The 15,802-nt window shown below is 46.6% G+C and overlaps 1 protein-coding gene across 1 annotated transcript; it reads right to left on the reverse strand.

Annotated features, from left to right (window-relative positions):
* Positions 1 to 7,118: 7,118 nt before the first annotated feature.
* LOC127314847 (vesicle-associated protein 1-2) lies at positions 7,119 to 11,900 on the reverse strand. Its single transcript, XM_051345375.2, has 8 exons — positions 11,705 to 11,900; positions 11,487 to 11,557; positions 10,686 to 10,767; positions 10,478 to 10,593; positions 9,442 to 9,603; positions 9,308 to 9,349; positions 8,951 to 9,028; positions 7,119 to 7,566 (listed from the first exon to the last, which is right to left on the reverse strand). Exons 1-8 carry the CDS (start codon positions 11,772 to 11,774, stop codon positions 7,459 to 7,461), a joined length of 729 nt encoding a protein of 242 aa, XP_051201335.1. The 5' UTR covers positions 11,775 to 11,900; the 3' UTR covers positions 7,119 to 7,458.
* Positions 11,901 to 15,802: the final 3,902 nt, after the last annotated feature.

The raw sequence follows: 15,802 nt of genomic DNA on the forward strand, positions 1-15,802 counted from the left end.
CCAGGTAAATTGGGTTCCGGATTCCGCAGGTCGCGCCTCCGCGTCGCGCTCCTTTTGAAGTTCGGCTTCCAAGGGCTCATCCGCAGGAAGAACGACCTTGTCGTAGAATTCGTTATGCCGGATCCTGCGCGCGATACGGGTGTCGTAGCCACTCACTGCATCCAGGAGCGCGTTAACATCCGCATCCGGAGGAACGCCCGTGGTTACCTGATCAAGATGAAGCTCCGGATTATGTGCTAGGCACATAGTCAAGGTCATTGCAGCAGCGCCTCGGGCTGATGATGCTTGCAGATCCGTCACCAGCTCCGGAAGAACGTCCATTTTTCCAACAAGTTTGCGAACGTTGCAAGTGCGACTCCTCTTGATGGATAAGTTGTAGCATATCTTGCGGGAGGCGGAGATGAGATCTTTGCAATCATCGCCTGCAAGTTGAAGAAGGTCGTCTCGTGGGAACAAATTCCGACGTTTTTCCGGATACCCAAGCGGCTCTGCATAAGATAATCAGGATATCAGCATGCAATTTGAGCACAAAAGAAAAAGGTCGGAGCAAACATTTGGACAAGGTTTCAGCATAATACCCAAGATATTTTCGATGAGCAAGTCCCAGTGATGTTCCGCGGTCTCCATATATTTCCGGAGTCCATTGAGCTCTTTCTGCTGCCTCTTGATGGTCTCGCTGTCAGCATTTCTTTTCAATATAAATTCGCCCGTTTCCCTGATGTGCTCGGAGTTTTTCTCCGCCAGCTGTTTCTCGGCCTGCTCCCTCTTCAGTTCCGCCTCCTTTAATTTCGTTTCCAATTCTTGGTACGAGGAGCGCAGGTTCTCAAGCTCCGACGAGGTTGTAGCAAGGGAAGAGGATGCGCCTATAATAACATAAGTTAAAAGCAAGTTCAAAGTCGGAACATGAGCTAATGACGAAAAAGACGGAAACCAACCTTGGGCGTCCGCCAGTTGTTTGTTCAGTTCCGCATTCTCATCCTTCAGAGTCCGGATATTTTCCGCCTGATTCAGAGTAACGCGGCGCTGAAGGGCAATGTTCTTGTGCAGCTCATAATGCAGCGCCTGCTGTTCCTGTAAAACATAGACAGAGCAGGAGTAAAAATTCGGCCTGTAACAGTGGTTTCCTCCAAAGCATTATTGCTGGAACCTTTCCGCCATAATGCTTGGGGGCTACTGATCCAATTTAAAAACTTTCCCGGAAGTAATCTTTCTCTAAGCATCTAAGCGCTAACTATTCTTTGAGTTTCCGCCTACATGCTTGGGGGCTACTGGGGAGTACCTTTTGCTTGCAGATGAGTTTGTCGAAGAACTGGCCGACATTCTTCTTGAAGTCCTGGATTTCCGATGTCGCGGAGTCAGGCTTCCCCCAGGCGTTGTTCAGCATGGCGTTGAGCAAGTCTTGTTCAAGATCCCATTTCTCCGCCTCGGTTAACTTGTTAAAAAACTTGGTAGCATATGCCTTGGGGGTGGAAGTGGTGTCAGCCGGATCTCCAAAGTTTTTCGGAAAAACGACGATGTCGCCAGCGCCGTCTCCGGCCTTCTCAGAAGAAGTGACTTCAGCCTCTCCTTGGCCTTGTTCTTCTGCGTCTTCTTGGGCAGGGCCTTTGGCCTTAGGATCTTCTCCGCCCACCTTCTCGCTGCTAACCGAAATTATTTCCGGTGGAGTGTTTGCGGCAGGAGGGGGAGATGGATCAGCCTGAGGGGGAGACGGCCGAGGAGTAGGGTGGGAGGTACTTGGCGGAGCTGGAGTAGTAGGACCAACTGCCGGAGACTTTTTCATATATTTAGTGATAGGCTCTTGGCTGATGGTCCACGTGGCAGTGGTACTCGGATTCCTGCAAACAAGTGAAAGGGATCGAATAAGAAATAATTTCGCCAAGATAGAGGTGCACCATATTCGGAAACTTACGTGGCGCCGGGGATGATGGGGCGCGAGCGCTGGCCAGCTGTTGAAAACATCTTCAAGCGTGCACGTTCCGCTTTCCTCGAGTCTAGCGGAGGTGGCTTTACGGTCTTGGACTTCTTGGCGGAGGCCTCGCCGCTAGCTCCGGCTTCAGAGCCGGAAGCTTTGGCGCGGGGACGCTTCGAAGGTCGAGGGGCCGCCTTGCGGGGTGCCTGTTCCTCTTCCTCCTCTTCGTCTTCCGGAACCTCCTCCGCCGCGTCGCCGCTGACAGGGACACGAAGAATGGTGCGGAAGTTTTCCTCCGCCAAAGTGTTGAGCTGGGAGGAATATGAATAAAAGTCAAAGTTAACATCCAAAAACTTGTGAAGTTTGAAGCAACGAAAAGAACAGAGCTTACCGGAGGGCACTGGTCGTTTGTGTAGATATCCTTGATCAGTTCCGGGACCTGTTGGCCCCTGGGAATCTTCACCAACGTCTTGAACCTTCTCTTGAGGGAGTCGGCCGGAAGATCGTGGTGGGTGACTCGGAGGAGATCGTCCGCCCCAGTATAAGCGCACATCAGGCGTGCGTTGTAGCGCAGGGGCTGGATTCTCCGGGAAAACCAGCTGAGTGTAAGCTGAGCTCCGGTCAGACCGTCATGGACTAACCAGGAGATTCTCCGCGCTGTCTTCTCCAAGATAGGGGTTTGGGCGAGCGAAGGAACAAAGCTCCAGCTTGCGAGCTCTTCCGGAGGCTCGTTGATGAACTTGGGCAAGCCATCGTGGATGTCCGGAACTGAAGCGTTCTTTTCATAGAACCATCCGGCGTTCCAGTACCGGACGGATTCGTGCGAGTCGTGGGGAGGATACATGCGGCTAGGTCGGAGCATGAACGTCATACTCCCACAGTTCACCATTGCTTTGTCTTTTGTCTCCTTCTTCACCCGGAAGAAGAACTGCCATAGTTTGACATCTGGTCGGATCCCAAGGTGCCCTTCGCAAAGAGTTACGAAGTTGGAGAGGAGGAGATATGAGTTTGGACAGATGTTGTGGGGCTGTAGCCCGTATGTGTTGAGGATGGAGAGGAAAAACTCCGAACAAGGGAGTGATAATCCGCGTTCCACCCAAGCCTTAGTCATAACGATTTCTCCGGCTTCGGGTTTGGGGACGTCGGAGTCGCGTGTGAAGCTCCAGTGAGTGGAGATCATACCCTCGTTCTGGAGCTCTCTAAGCTCCACATCAGTAGTTGCGCAGGGCCACCACTGACCCCGCTCTCCTTCACGGATCCGGGCCTTGGACGCCCTCTTGTTTTCCGCCTCCTGTACTTTGGCTGCCATCCTAGCTTGTCCCTCGAGTTCTTCTTGAAGTTCTTTGAGGGAGGGGATCCGGCCTGGAGCGGTGCTGGAAGATGCGGAAAACGGTTGAGCTAGTCTAATGTCGGAAACATATGGTGGCAGGAATGATATGGGATCCGGACATATTGGTTCTAATGGATTGGGATCCGGGCTACTCGGAGAGCTACCAGTACAGTGTGATGAATCAAGTGGCATGCTTCCGGCTGCGCCCATACAAATTATGTGAGTACCCGGATTTACACTACGTTTGTCTTCTACAAGGCCGGCGCACGTACCGTTAATGGCGCGGTGGCTCGACGGAGCTCCGGTGAAGACGAGGTCGCCGGACTTGCAGGAAACCACCTCGCGTGACCACGAATCGGCGGCGGGGAGGATTTCCCGTTCAACCGAAGCGGTCTTGGCGCGAGGAGAGGCTTGGACTGGCGGCGCGTGGAGTTCACCGTGGCAAGGTTCGCCGGAGTCAATATCTGTCGGGCGGCGCGGCGTGAGGAGGAAGATGAAGTGGTGAGAAGAGGTGAAAGAATGAGGAATTACCGAGCCGCGGGGTATTTATAGGCCACGCGCGGAGATTCGGGATTCGGATCCGACGGTGGAAACGGAACGGTCACACCGTTGGATGGACGACACGTGTTTTAGGTCAAGTGCGGTAAAACGACGTGGAGGTAACTTAACCATGCACTCCCGAAAATTCCGGCTAAAGATTTGCATCTGCGAAAATTTAGCGCGGGAAATAAGGAGGTTGTGCGCGGGAAAGGCGGAGTCTCCGTTGTTATACGTGATCTGAAGATGAAGGACTTCCGAGTGAATGAACCTGGAATCAAGTGAAAGTTTTGAAGCTCTTCAAGATTCTCTTCGGATCCGAGCTGAATGAAGTCGGAGGAATGATGAATCTCGGAGAACTTCGGGGGCTACTGTTGTGGGTATACTTTATGGGTATATCAACGGCATGGCCTAGATCCGGCAAGCCCGGGTGGCCCATAGTTGGTGATGAGGCATGTGGCCCATCGGGCGGCCCAGTTGCTGTAGATCATGAAGGATGAAGTCCAGCCCAGGAACAGGAAGCCGGATCCTAACCGACCTACGAAGGAGGCCGGATCCGTGGAGGCCCATAAAGTGTCCGGATCCAGCACGTACTTGGAGGAAGGCGGATCCTTGACGTACACGGCAAGACATTGTACCGTAGTTAGGCAACTTGTATTCCGGCTAGGACTCTCCGTGTAAACCCTAGATCCGTGCGTCTATATAAGCCGGATCCCGGGAGCCCTAGAGGCACAACCACAACTCATTGTAACAACGCGAAAGCGCCCAGATAATTCCAGACAAGCAGCAGTAGGCCCTGTCATCGTGCAGGTGTTCCGAAGCTGGGTAACTCGCGTACCACCGTCCCGAGAGCACTCCGCCCTATGGCCCCTACTTCTTCTCCCCCTCGTGAGGATCCCTCCTCCGAGGTACCGTCGATTAGGCAACGACAATCCTATTCTATCTCTATATTGCTTAGATATATCTTGCTTAGTTGTTAGCCTTGTCATATAGGTAAATTCACTTAGTTGCATATCTAGAGAATTTACCTTTTGTGTCAAGCCTAAATTGAAAAAGAACTAAAAATTGGTTAGCACCTATTCACACCCCCCCCCCCCCCCTCTAGGTGCGGCATACGATCCTTTCAGACATGGACCGCGGAGCGAAAGGAGATGGACTGGAGGCCAGCCAGAGGAGGCGAGGCGGCCACTGGCCTCGCTCGGCGGGCCGGCCACCACTCCCTCTCGCCGGAGCCGGGCACCAGGTTGGACCTCGACGTCACCGAACATGCCGGGAGGATGTGGGAACCACGTCAGGGAGGCCTGACCACCACTTCAATCCGGCCGCTCGGCCCCGAATCATGCGGAAGCAGGATGATGCGTGGGTGTCGGCCGGCCGGTGGCACGGGGAAGCAAACCGGTGGTAGTAGGGCAAAGGCGGCCCGTAAAAAAGTGGGCGCTGGCCATGGGGAGGATGAATACGAAGACCTCAGAAGAAAGAAGAGAGAGGTTGGGTCAAAGTGTATTTGCTTGATCGTGCCACCGCTTTTACTGTAACTTCCAGAGAAAATAGGTGGCAACATAAACTGATGAAGTTGGCCCGTTGGACGTGCAACCGGTAACCGGTTGCCCATCCACACAAAAAAAGTGTCACCGGTCAAATAAATCAAATGGGCCATAAAAATAGAGGGTACGTGTCCAGCAATGGTTGAAGGAAAGAGTAGATAATTTGTGCATCTACAGTGCCCGAGCGTGCCTCAATCAACCATGAGACGCTAAAATGTCCAACTTTTATATAGGGTATAAACTAGGAAAAGGTCCGCAAATATGGGATCTCCCTTTGGAGCAGGAAAAGAACTTGCAGTTATCCTTTTGATGTCCTGGTTATTTTCATGACAACATATGAACATAGTGTATAATATAGATGCAAGTGACTTTTGGCACGATCCCACTTGACACTGTACTGTAAATCCCTATGAATTTAGCATCATGTAGAAACATGAACACAGGTTGCAGGATCCCTTGTTACTTCAATGGCCTTTTTTTTTTGACAATCAATACCACATATATTCATAATAACAAATAGTACATGGTAGAGATACACGAGCTGTCTCCAGCGATTACAAAATAAAGTCTAAAAGATACTAGCAAATCTTCGAGGTCTTCAAATTCTTTCTTCTTCCAAGACATAATCTTGTACTTTTCTGAAGGCAGCCAAAGATAGATAACAAACCATAGACCTGTAAATACCAACGAAGGTTCTTCCATAATTTTAATTTGAGCCGCAATGCCAAGGCTGCTTGCACGCGCGCAACCATTAAAGTAGTCAATCAACATCGGCAAGAGTACCAACACCAGTATATCAGGGAATAAAAACCGATCTGCCTTGTCGACGTTGATGGAGAGCCGAGAATACGAATCACCATTGTCGAGGACGTAGCAACCGGGACAAGAACTGCGAGGATAATCCTCCTCGCGGCAACCATGAGAAAAAATCCAAGATCGATCTGGCGAAGTAAGATCTGAACACCCATACCTAGATAATTGTAATCTTTCAGCACCACCATTGACGTCGGGAAGGAGATCTCGTCGTCGAACGAAAGGCCGAAGATCACTTATTGCAGACGATGCCATCTCCATTGCGGGGAAACCAACAAGAAAACGACTACCAAAAACCTAACATAGACTACTGAAAAGACTACTTTTATTGAAAACTTCACTCATAGATCGGGTTCCCCACTCCTCCCGACGCCGGCGAAGCCGGCCGGAGGAGGGGGAACCGATCTATGGAGGAGGCTGAGTCGAGGCGGCTAGGGCTTTTCTCAAGAGGCGGTGGCTACTAAGGAACTCTGATCTTACTGTTCCAGTGGTCCCTTACTTCAATGGCCTTAGTGTCTTAGTGACAGCCAAGCTGAAGAGGTACAAGTCTGTTCAAAGCCTTTGAAACGATGCATATACCCAGGGGTGTGCAAAACTGAAATCGGTGGAAACAGATTCAAACCGGTTAGTAGAAGAGTTCATTTCCTTCCATAAAGCAAATCTCCACTTCCACTTTAGTGCAAAAAAAGAATGAACTAAGCTAAAACCAGTCAAACTGTGCTTGCCCACAGCCGAGCCGCCTTCCACACACTTGCTTGGTTCAGAGTTTTTTTTTAACAAGGCAAAAAGACTTCCCATTTTCAATAGTAAAGCAGAAGTACAAAGTTTGACCAGTTTATTATCAGGAAACCAGTCGAAAACCAGTTCAGAGTATATTTCGAGCCTGGGTAGATTAATTATTAGTCTACCACCACTTGGACAGTCAAAATATTACCATGTACTAGCGAAAATAATGACTAGATCTTCCACGGACTGGAACAGCATATTACTGTGAGACAAATCATATTAATCTTTCCAAATGGCACACACACATTCAACTATAGACCAACAATTTCACAGCTACAATGTGAACTGTGAACAAAAACAATTAATGCATATTCCAAGTTAAGGCGTCAGCATAGCGCACAACCCACCAATGAAATTAACAACAAAAGAAGCTTAAACTAGCTTAACATTTCACACATGCACTCCTATATTGACAAAACAGAAAGGAGAACTTGTTGAAGACATTTGATTTCCAATCATCTTTTCAAGTTCCCAAACATGACTAGCATGAACTGAGTCCAGTTCCCCTTGATAAGGCCAAGTCATACGGACTGAAAGAATTATGACTTCATCATATAGCCCAGGAAGATCCCGATCAAAGCTACAATTATGACAATTACAAAGGAAAACCCTCCACGCCTCTTGCTGACCTCCCGTCTCATCATATCCTGCCATGTGAACAAAAGGTAAAGTCAGCAAATAAGAATCATTTCAGCCTGACAACATGAGGTTCATCTCGTTGTCTATTGGATTAATCAATGCATCACTATTTTCTTTATTTGTCATGCTCAAGTTCTCAAAGAATCATTCATATTACCATGCAGAGATCTAAAATGCCATGACCTCTTTGTTGGGCGAGGCTATTTTTACTGCCAAGAGCTACAACACGAGTTCATGAATTCATATTCATGTTTTAAGATTGCTCTAAAAGACGTGCGTCTCTCAGCTTTCTAAGCAGTGGTTAGTTCAAGTTCCATGCATTTTCATCGACTGAGTTCATCATCACTAACACGGATTTTCAGGGTTGAAAGTACTTATAGTGATCTTTAATATGGACGTCAATGGTGGTTTCAAAGAAGTACTAGTGAGGCTTTGGGTGGCTCTCAGCGCAGCCATGTCTTAAAAGAACAAGGACAACAAATACCAAAATTGCAAATCTGTATACAATATTAATCTAAATAACAAAGACAGGATCCAGTTTCAGATTGAAATGCAGAACAAATAATTATTAAACAATAGATAAAGCAGGACATGAAGTTCGAGTCTCTGGAAGAAATTTGAATATGATTTTAATCTTCATAATAGAAAACATAAATTGAGAAGGAACCAACGATCTTTGAAATATATAAGTTGGACCTGACCAATGTACAACGTAACTACTATCACATGCTGAGGTAGCAAAAATAAAATACAGAACAAACTGTTCATTATGCAGATTCCCTAGATGTAATTTTCTTACAAAATTGTGTTGTAGAAGTTTTTTTCATCTTTCCAGCTTTAGCATGGGAATAACAACTTAAAACAATTTGATAACGTGGAATGTTTCCTTTTATTTGCAGTTTCTACTTTGGAGTTTTTGTATTCACTAATATGAATATAAAAATGTACATGAGTACATCCACTACTACAGATGTTCCTTAATGTAGAAAGCACAACGTGTGACTTTTGAGCTTCATGAAAGTGCCATATTGCTGCTTTATATTTTGTAGTAATAACTCTGTTAGTTCAGTCCTCAAGTCAAAATGTTCAATCATTCATAAACAAAACAAAAAAAAAAGTAGAATTGTTTTACAACATAAAATAGTACACAGAAGAAATAAAACTCAAACATTCACAGAAAATTTCAAATTGTATCTCTCTTTTTACACCAATTTAATTTATACTATTCAATTTCATATTATGGTAGATATTTGGATTTCCTTTTCCCGTAATGTATTTGACACCCCAAAATGGTAGCATCTAGTAGGTGGCCAGTGTCACAATACAATAATACTTTCACTACAAAGCCAGAATACAATTAGCTACAAAGATAATAAGTGATACTGTACTCACAAGTTCCTGTCTAATTTTATGGTTCTGTTGAATTGCAGAGTTCTTCTCTTCAGTCAACTTGGAGATCAAAGCTCCAGCCTGAAGAAAAAAATTGAGAACATAAGATAGTGTATACCACTAGATATTGAACAGCATTGCCATTACCCAAAAAGAAAAAAAGAAATAAAGAAGAGCTAAACCACAGGAAGAGGCAACAAAATAGCACGACACTTCGTCATAATACAAGATGCCAGTTATCAGGTAAAAATATAGCACAGAAGGCAACTTTTTTAGGTAGATAAAGAAAACTATGACCTAACCAAATCACCAATGAACTTATTATGAAGTCACATCGTACAGAGAATGATAGTAGCTGACCTCTAAAGATTTTTCTTGAGGCTCAATGCGCTCTCGCAGTGCCTGCAATGATTACAGATTCAAGTAAATTCCCCTGCCAGTGAGAGAAAAACTGCTAAATTTATGGGTGTAAGTTCAACAAGCATGAAACTCACTCTGGTGAATCCCCCAGCAGGACCATCTCCATTTTCTGATTCACCCCTAGACGGGGAGCCTTCTTCGGATTCTTCAGGAACCGGAGATGGTGGCTGTGGAGGAGAGACATAGGTGACTCGCAATTTCACCTCTTCAACCTTATTCCCAGATTCCTTTGTAAACTGCCAAGCCATCAAACACCACAATCAATCAATTCAATGAAGGTGTACCACCAAAGTTATGAGAAAAACTGAAAAAGTACTGAAACATAGAATTTTCAGCTCCATAATTAATCGAGAGAAGTCCAATTTACCCCCTAAACTTGTCTCAAAGTTCAGCTTACAACCCTAAACTTTACTTCCGTTCAACTTTCAACCCTGAATTCTAAAAACGGTTCAGAATCGCCCCTTGCATTGTCTTAAGCTGGTTTTTCTTGTCACGTAATGTATTGTATTGGTAAAATAGTGCGTACATGTATTCTAAGTCTTTAACTCTTCATCTTTAACTCTATGCTTCATCTTCAACTCTTCACCCGCCGGAATAAAAACGCCTCCCCCACGGCTCGCTGCGCTGCCTGGTGGTTGCTCCGTGCTGGCGGAAGGCTGGGCACGACAGGTGATGTAGAGGGAAGACGTCGGGTGTTATTGTCCGATGGAGGCACCCCTCTGTGGTCGCCATGGCCTCGTTCCAGGGAGGAAGAAGATCATGATGAGGCATGAGGTGATCATGCGATATGGAGAGAGAGGAAGTACATGTACCATGTATGTTGTATGTTGATGAGTTGGCACAGTATATAGGGAGAAAAACCGCTAACTGGCAAGAAAAACCGGTTCAAAACATGTCAAAAAGGGTTGAAGGTTCAATTCTGAACGGTTTATAGAATTCAGGGTTGAGATTTGAACCAAAGTAAAGTTGAGGGTTATAATCTGAACTTTGAGACGAGTTTAGGGGGGTAAGTTGGACTTCTCTCTAATTAATCCATCAACTGATGGCTTGACTCACATATGTTATGCCTCATTTGATTCATAAAGAAACATATTAAGAGAGAAACATTACCATCTCTCCCGTGACATCCTTGACATTTATGCCAGAGGGTGCAATGACACTCTGGACTAGGAATTTATCTTTGCACTGCATGTCAGGCGGGTTCTCCCGCTGTGCTTGCATTGTCACTGCAACAATACAGATACACACACGTCACAAAAAAGTGGATGAGTTGATCCTATCAAGAAAACCAGTAGAGCAAAGTCTAGAAGTGACAGACCAACAACATCGCAGGTAGATCGTGGCAACACAACCCCTGTATTGGGCCGCACCGAGTACTTCTTTGGGCTCGTAGTTTTAACCTGAAACAACAAAGAGAACAGGAAATATAAATCACAATACAACGTCTTTGAATCCAGATCTTTGGCAACAGTGACTCCACTATAGATCGATATAGTGATTTCAGTATCTTGAGGCAATTACACACCAGATGGTTTCACTTTTAACCGATCGAATGGCAAGGAAAACAACGAAATAACTTAGTTAAGAAAAGTGCAATTTAGATAAAACTATCCCAAGAGTTACAGCAATGGTCGTATGTTGACAGAAATTAACAATTTCATACAAATGATGATTAGGATGCACTAGTTGGTATAGTACCATATGCCCACAGCACAATCCCCTCCAAGGTGTATGCCATCAGTTCTAGAGTTTAGACAATCAAGTAACAGAGAATTGTACATCAAACCATATGGGAACACAGCCGCACATAAAGAAACAGTTCAAAACTTGTCTAAGCTAGATAAACCAGCGAACACAAATAAGATTTCAAATTCCAACAGGCACATAAACATTCAGTTATTAGGCATGGCGACATGGAGCATCTAGATCACATTTTTCAATCACTATCAACTTAAATCCTCGTATCACGGAATCAAAATTTCGATGAGTAACATATAGATGCATGATATACCACATCGAAACGTACAACGCATGAAGGCGCCCCTAGAACTGCTCCAGTTCTAGGTTCCAGGATGATTCCGTACGGACCAAAAAATCAGCCAAGAGAGGACAGACGAACCTTGAAGGCGATGTAGTCGTCGCTGAGATTCGACAGCTGCATGGAGCACGAGATCTGCTTCTTCAACTCAACTGCTCGACAAAAACAACAGACCAAGATTACGGACCAATCAATCCACGCGGGTAGAAGGAGAACCAAAAAGTAGAGATCTTTTTCGCGAGGGGGGGGGGGGGGGGGGGTGTGTGTGGGATAACGGGAGGTGCGGTAAGAGGACATACAGGGGAAGCGCAGCTCGATGGGATCGATGCGGAGGAGCTCGCCGGTGGGAGCTGGTCCGGGGGAGGCCATTGACGGAGTGGGAGAGGCAAAGGGGAGATCTCGGGCGATGGGTGCGAAGACGGGAGGTGGTGGAGGGGCGAGAAAAAAAAGAAGAAACGTGGAAATAAGGAAGAGAAATACTGTTTTGGCTCTCGTTTCTCTTCCAGCTTGTCTTCGTAATTGCGTGCGGCCAAACTAGCCAAAGCACCTTTGATACTCTGTCTTAAAAAAAAGAAAAAATACTGGTTCAAAAAAAAATACTCTCTCTTACACACACCAATATTACATGGAAAAAAGATGTTTCTCAAACGGCTGAAACTACAGCCAGTTAGAGCAACTCCTAGGAGACCAAATTCGGATCAATTTCAGATGATGCAAAATAGGGCATAGGTGAAATTTCAGATGTAAAATAGGGCATAAGCACCATTATTTCATACAAACTTCGAAAACACGGGCGATGCATAGAAATTTTGAGACTTCGTAGATAGACACTTTGACACTAGATAAGCATCATCAACCTCGACACTACTTTGACACTAGATACACATCACCGATCTCGACATTTTGACACACCTAGAGGTCCTCCCATAAATCAGTGTCGTCATCGGAGGATTGGGCAAGTGACTCCAAAATGCGTCGTCCATCTCCAACTCAGACGACACGACGGTGATAGTGGAAGAGCTGGCCTCCCCACGGGATGTTGAAGCTTCGCCTGCGGCAGCTTGCATCTTTGTATCCCTCTTGACGTATAAGTCAGGATCCACCTATACGAGCTTCAGGTGTGCTTCGCAGAACTTCGCCATGGCCGCATCGTTGGCATGGCATATGCTCAGCCACAGGTCTACACGGTGATGCTTCAGCTCCTACGCACGTGCCATCACCCGGAACGCAAGGCCGAGGAACTCGGCCTTCCGTATATTCTCTACCTCCGGGAAGTTTAGCTCGACTCACATGGACTCGGTCGTACGGCGAGCGGTGAGCTCTGGGGACCCGAAGGTCCGCAGCCACAGTCGCTCCCCACTATTGGTATTCGGTGGCCCAGCAACCGGATTTTCGAAGTCGGCTGCAGCATAAGCCGATGCTACCCTTCACACGGCTGTGTGGTGGCATCTCGTGGCGCGGCTGGCACGAACCGGCGCCAACTATTTTTGGGGAGGGGGCAATGGGTTGCGTTGCACCGGATCTTTCAACGGATAGGCATGGCGGCGGCTGGGATGGCGGGAATCGATGTCGTCATGGCGCCGCAACAGGCGATCGCGCGCGGCGCGTAGAGGAAAAAGAAGACAAATTGAAGGTTGGGAGTCGGGCGCTACCACTTTCATGCAATAGGGCGCTGCTTTCGTGCTACAAATTTGCAACGCCAAAGGAAATTTCAGGGTGTGGTGTAAAAATTTGGGACATTTTTTAGGGACTAGTAAATTTGAATGGGTATAGAGGCGCGAGTAGAGGGGGCGAATAGGCGCTATGCAAGTTTTAGTCTTTTGTCAGTTTTAGGCGGAAGCGAAATGTAAAGGTGATTGATTTCAAAGTAAAGTGTTCCTACAATGATGCAATACACACAAGCAAGTAGATCAAGTAACGAGCAAGTACAAAGGAAGCGAAACAACCGGGCGGACATTAGCGGAGACGACGCACGATGTGTTTACCGTAGTTCCCTCCACCAAAGGAGGTGCGTCTACGTTTAGGAGGTGTGGCGCGCACCATGAAGGTAGCCAACCGCCACAAAGATGTCAGCTTATTCCTCGTGAACACCCCACAAAGGAATATTCACTTCTCCACTGTCAAGGCTGGTCGAGGCGGTGATTCCTCACACAAGGTTGGAGCGAGCTCCACAACGATCTGAGGATCCCAACACCATGTAGGGCTAGTACAACACCAAGCTAGCCTCTACACTAGCTCATCTCAAGGGATCCCACAAAAGGAATCCTAGGGTTACAGGATCCACATAGGACTAGGTGGGGGGAACGAAATCTTTCTTGGTGGAAGTGTAGATAGGGACCTCCTCCTTCACTCCTCAAAATATGGGCTTGGTTGATTGGCTAGGGAGGGAGATCCACATGATTTGAGCTCAACAACAATGGAGGAGAGAGAGAGTGAAAAGATGCTTGGACGAGCTGGGGAAGAAGACCCCCTTTATAAAAGAGCTTTCAAAATCCAGCTGTTCCACAGTTCCCGCACGACCGGTACTACCGCTATGGTGAGCGGTACCACCGAGTCCATGTGACCGTTTCTCCTCAGCTTAGTGCACACGGAGCCTGCCCGGTACTACCGGTCACAGTACCGCTTGTGGTACCGGACTGGGTACCCTGGGCCCTGGCTTCAGGGCGGTACTGCCCCCGGTAATGTCGCACGTGAGAAAAGGTTACGGTACCGCGACCAGTACTACCGCGATGGCACGATTCACTTGGAAGAGCGACTCAATCAGTAGTTCTGACATATGTACCACTCTGGTACCGAAGCTCTTCCAGAAGCAAAAGCCACGCGGCCGGTACCGCTAGCGGTAGTACCGGTTCCACGGGGGAAGCGGTAGTACCGGCACGGCGGTTCCAACTGGCGTGTACCAAGTTGATACAACCGATGTACCTACAGCCACACAAATACAAGGACCAATCACTCGAGCTCGTGCCAAACAACTTAACTATTAGGTACTTTCGTTTCTTGGAACTATTCCTCACATACATGAGAATATGATGCTGCCTAAATCAGATGTGTTTGTTACTCTTAGGAATGATGGACCTAGCATGGATGAGAAGGACAAGCATTGGAGCATGATCACACATGGAGGAGATGGCAGCAAACATATAAGGATTGAAGAGGACGCTGCAAGTGGAGATTTCAGAACTTTGAAGCCACCATAATAAGATATGAAGACATGGACAAAATATAGAGCTTTCCACTTCATAATTTCGTCCATATAGTTACATGGTGCTGCGTCACTTTTAATTTTGGGCCAGGCCCATGTAATTTTCGCAGGATTTAAGTCAGCCCCCGATTAGAGTCCGTATTGAAGGGGGAAAGGCCTTCTAGGGTTTGGTTCGGTCACCATATGCATGGCTGGTCAAAACCCCACCTTTTCCTCCTTTAAATACCCCCATAGCCGTCACGTTTAGACTCGGATTTTGATTAGATTAAAAGTTATCCATTGCTGCAACTCTCGTGTACTTCTTTTGAGGCCAACACCCAGAACAAGACCGGCTATTCGGAATCCCACCTTATTCAATAAAGCTTTCATCTTCCATCCACAATATTCTGATTGCAATATTAGTTCTTACTTGTTCTCGATTTCAGGTAGGAATTAAGATTCTCGCTGGTCAGGATGATCATGCATCCGCAAGATCAGTAACTCCCGGAGATTGTCCTAGCGATTGCATTGGTGCACGAGCTTTGCACGTGTAGTCGGATCGTCAAGTACGAACTCCACCAACAAATCGACGCTATCTTCATCTCATCGAAAGATCGGACACCTTTTCCCTATCACAAGTGTTGAAGGTGGTAGCGGTACTACCACTCCCAACACCGGTGCTATCGGTCATGCTGAAAACACATGTTTTCCTCAGGTTTTCACGACCTCTTCAACTGTTGCCTCGCGACACACACACACAAAAACCAAAAGACTACCAACTAAACCTGAACAACACCTAGCTACGGTCTTGGTCTTCCGATCTTGAGTGGGTCAACGAGAACACCGTGTACCTACAAATATTTCAACAACTATGCACACGATAAAATTGTATTATAGTGTTGTGATCAAACACACAAAACCTTTAGGGAAGACTTTGCTCTTTCAATCTCCCCCTTTTTGTTGTTTGATGATAACACAAGAATTTGCAATAGAGCACAAGATATTATGACAAGATTGAGATTTTCAAAATATAGATGGAGCTCCCCCTAGATGTGTGCATATTTGAAATATGAATTTGAATACAAATGCACAACATCTTCGGGACAAAACTCCCCCTAGATTTTACAAACCGATGGCATATGCAACATAAAGATATGTAACAAGATATAGCATATGCACAACATGAGTCAACACACATAGATAAAGGGAGTTTGGG

The sequence above is a fragment of the Lolium perenne genome, chromosome 7, assembly GCF_019359855.2.
Source record: "Lolium perenne isolate Kyuss_39 chromosome 7, Kyuss_2.0, whole genome shotgun sequence".
Lineage (NCBI taxonomy): Eukaryota > Viridiplantae > Streptophyta > Magnoliopsida > Poales > Poaceae > Lolium > Lolium perenne.

Coding starts and splice junctions, on each gene's coding strand:
- LOC127314847 (XM_051345375.2), bottom strand. CDS start 11,774: ATGGCCTCCCCCGGACCAGCTCCCACCGGCGAGCTCCTCCGCATCGAT. Junction 10,768..11,486: donor ACGACTACATCGCCTTCAAG/GTTCGTCTGTCC, acceptor TTGTTGTTTCAG/GTTAAAACTACGAGCCCAAA. Junction 9,029..9,307: donor CTCAAGAAAAATCTTTAGAG/GTCAGCTACTAT, acceptor TTTTTTCTTCAG/GCTGGAGCTTTGATCTCCAA.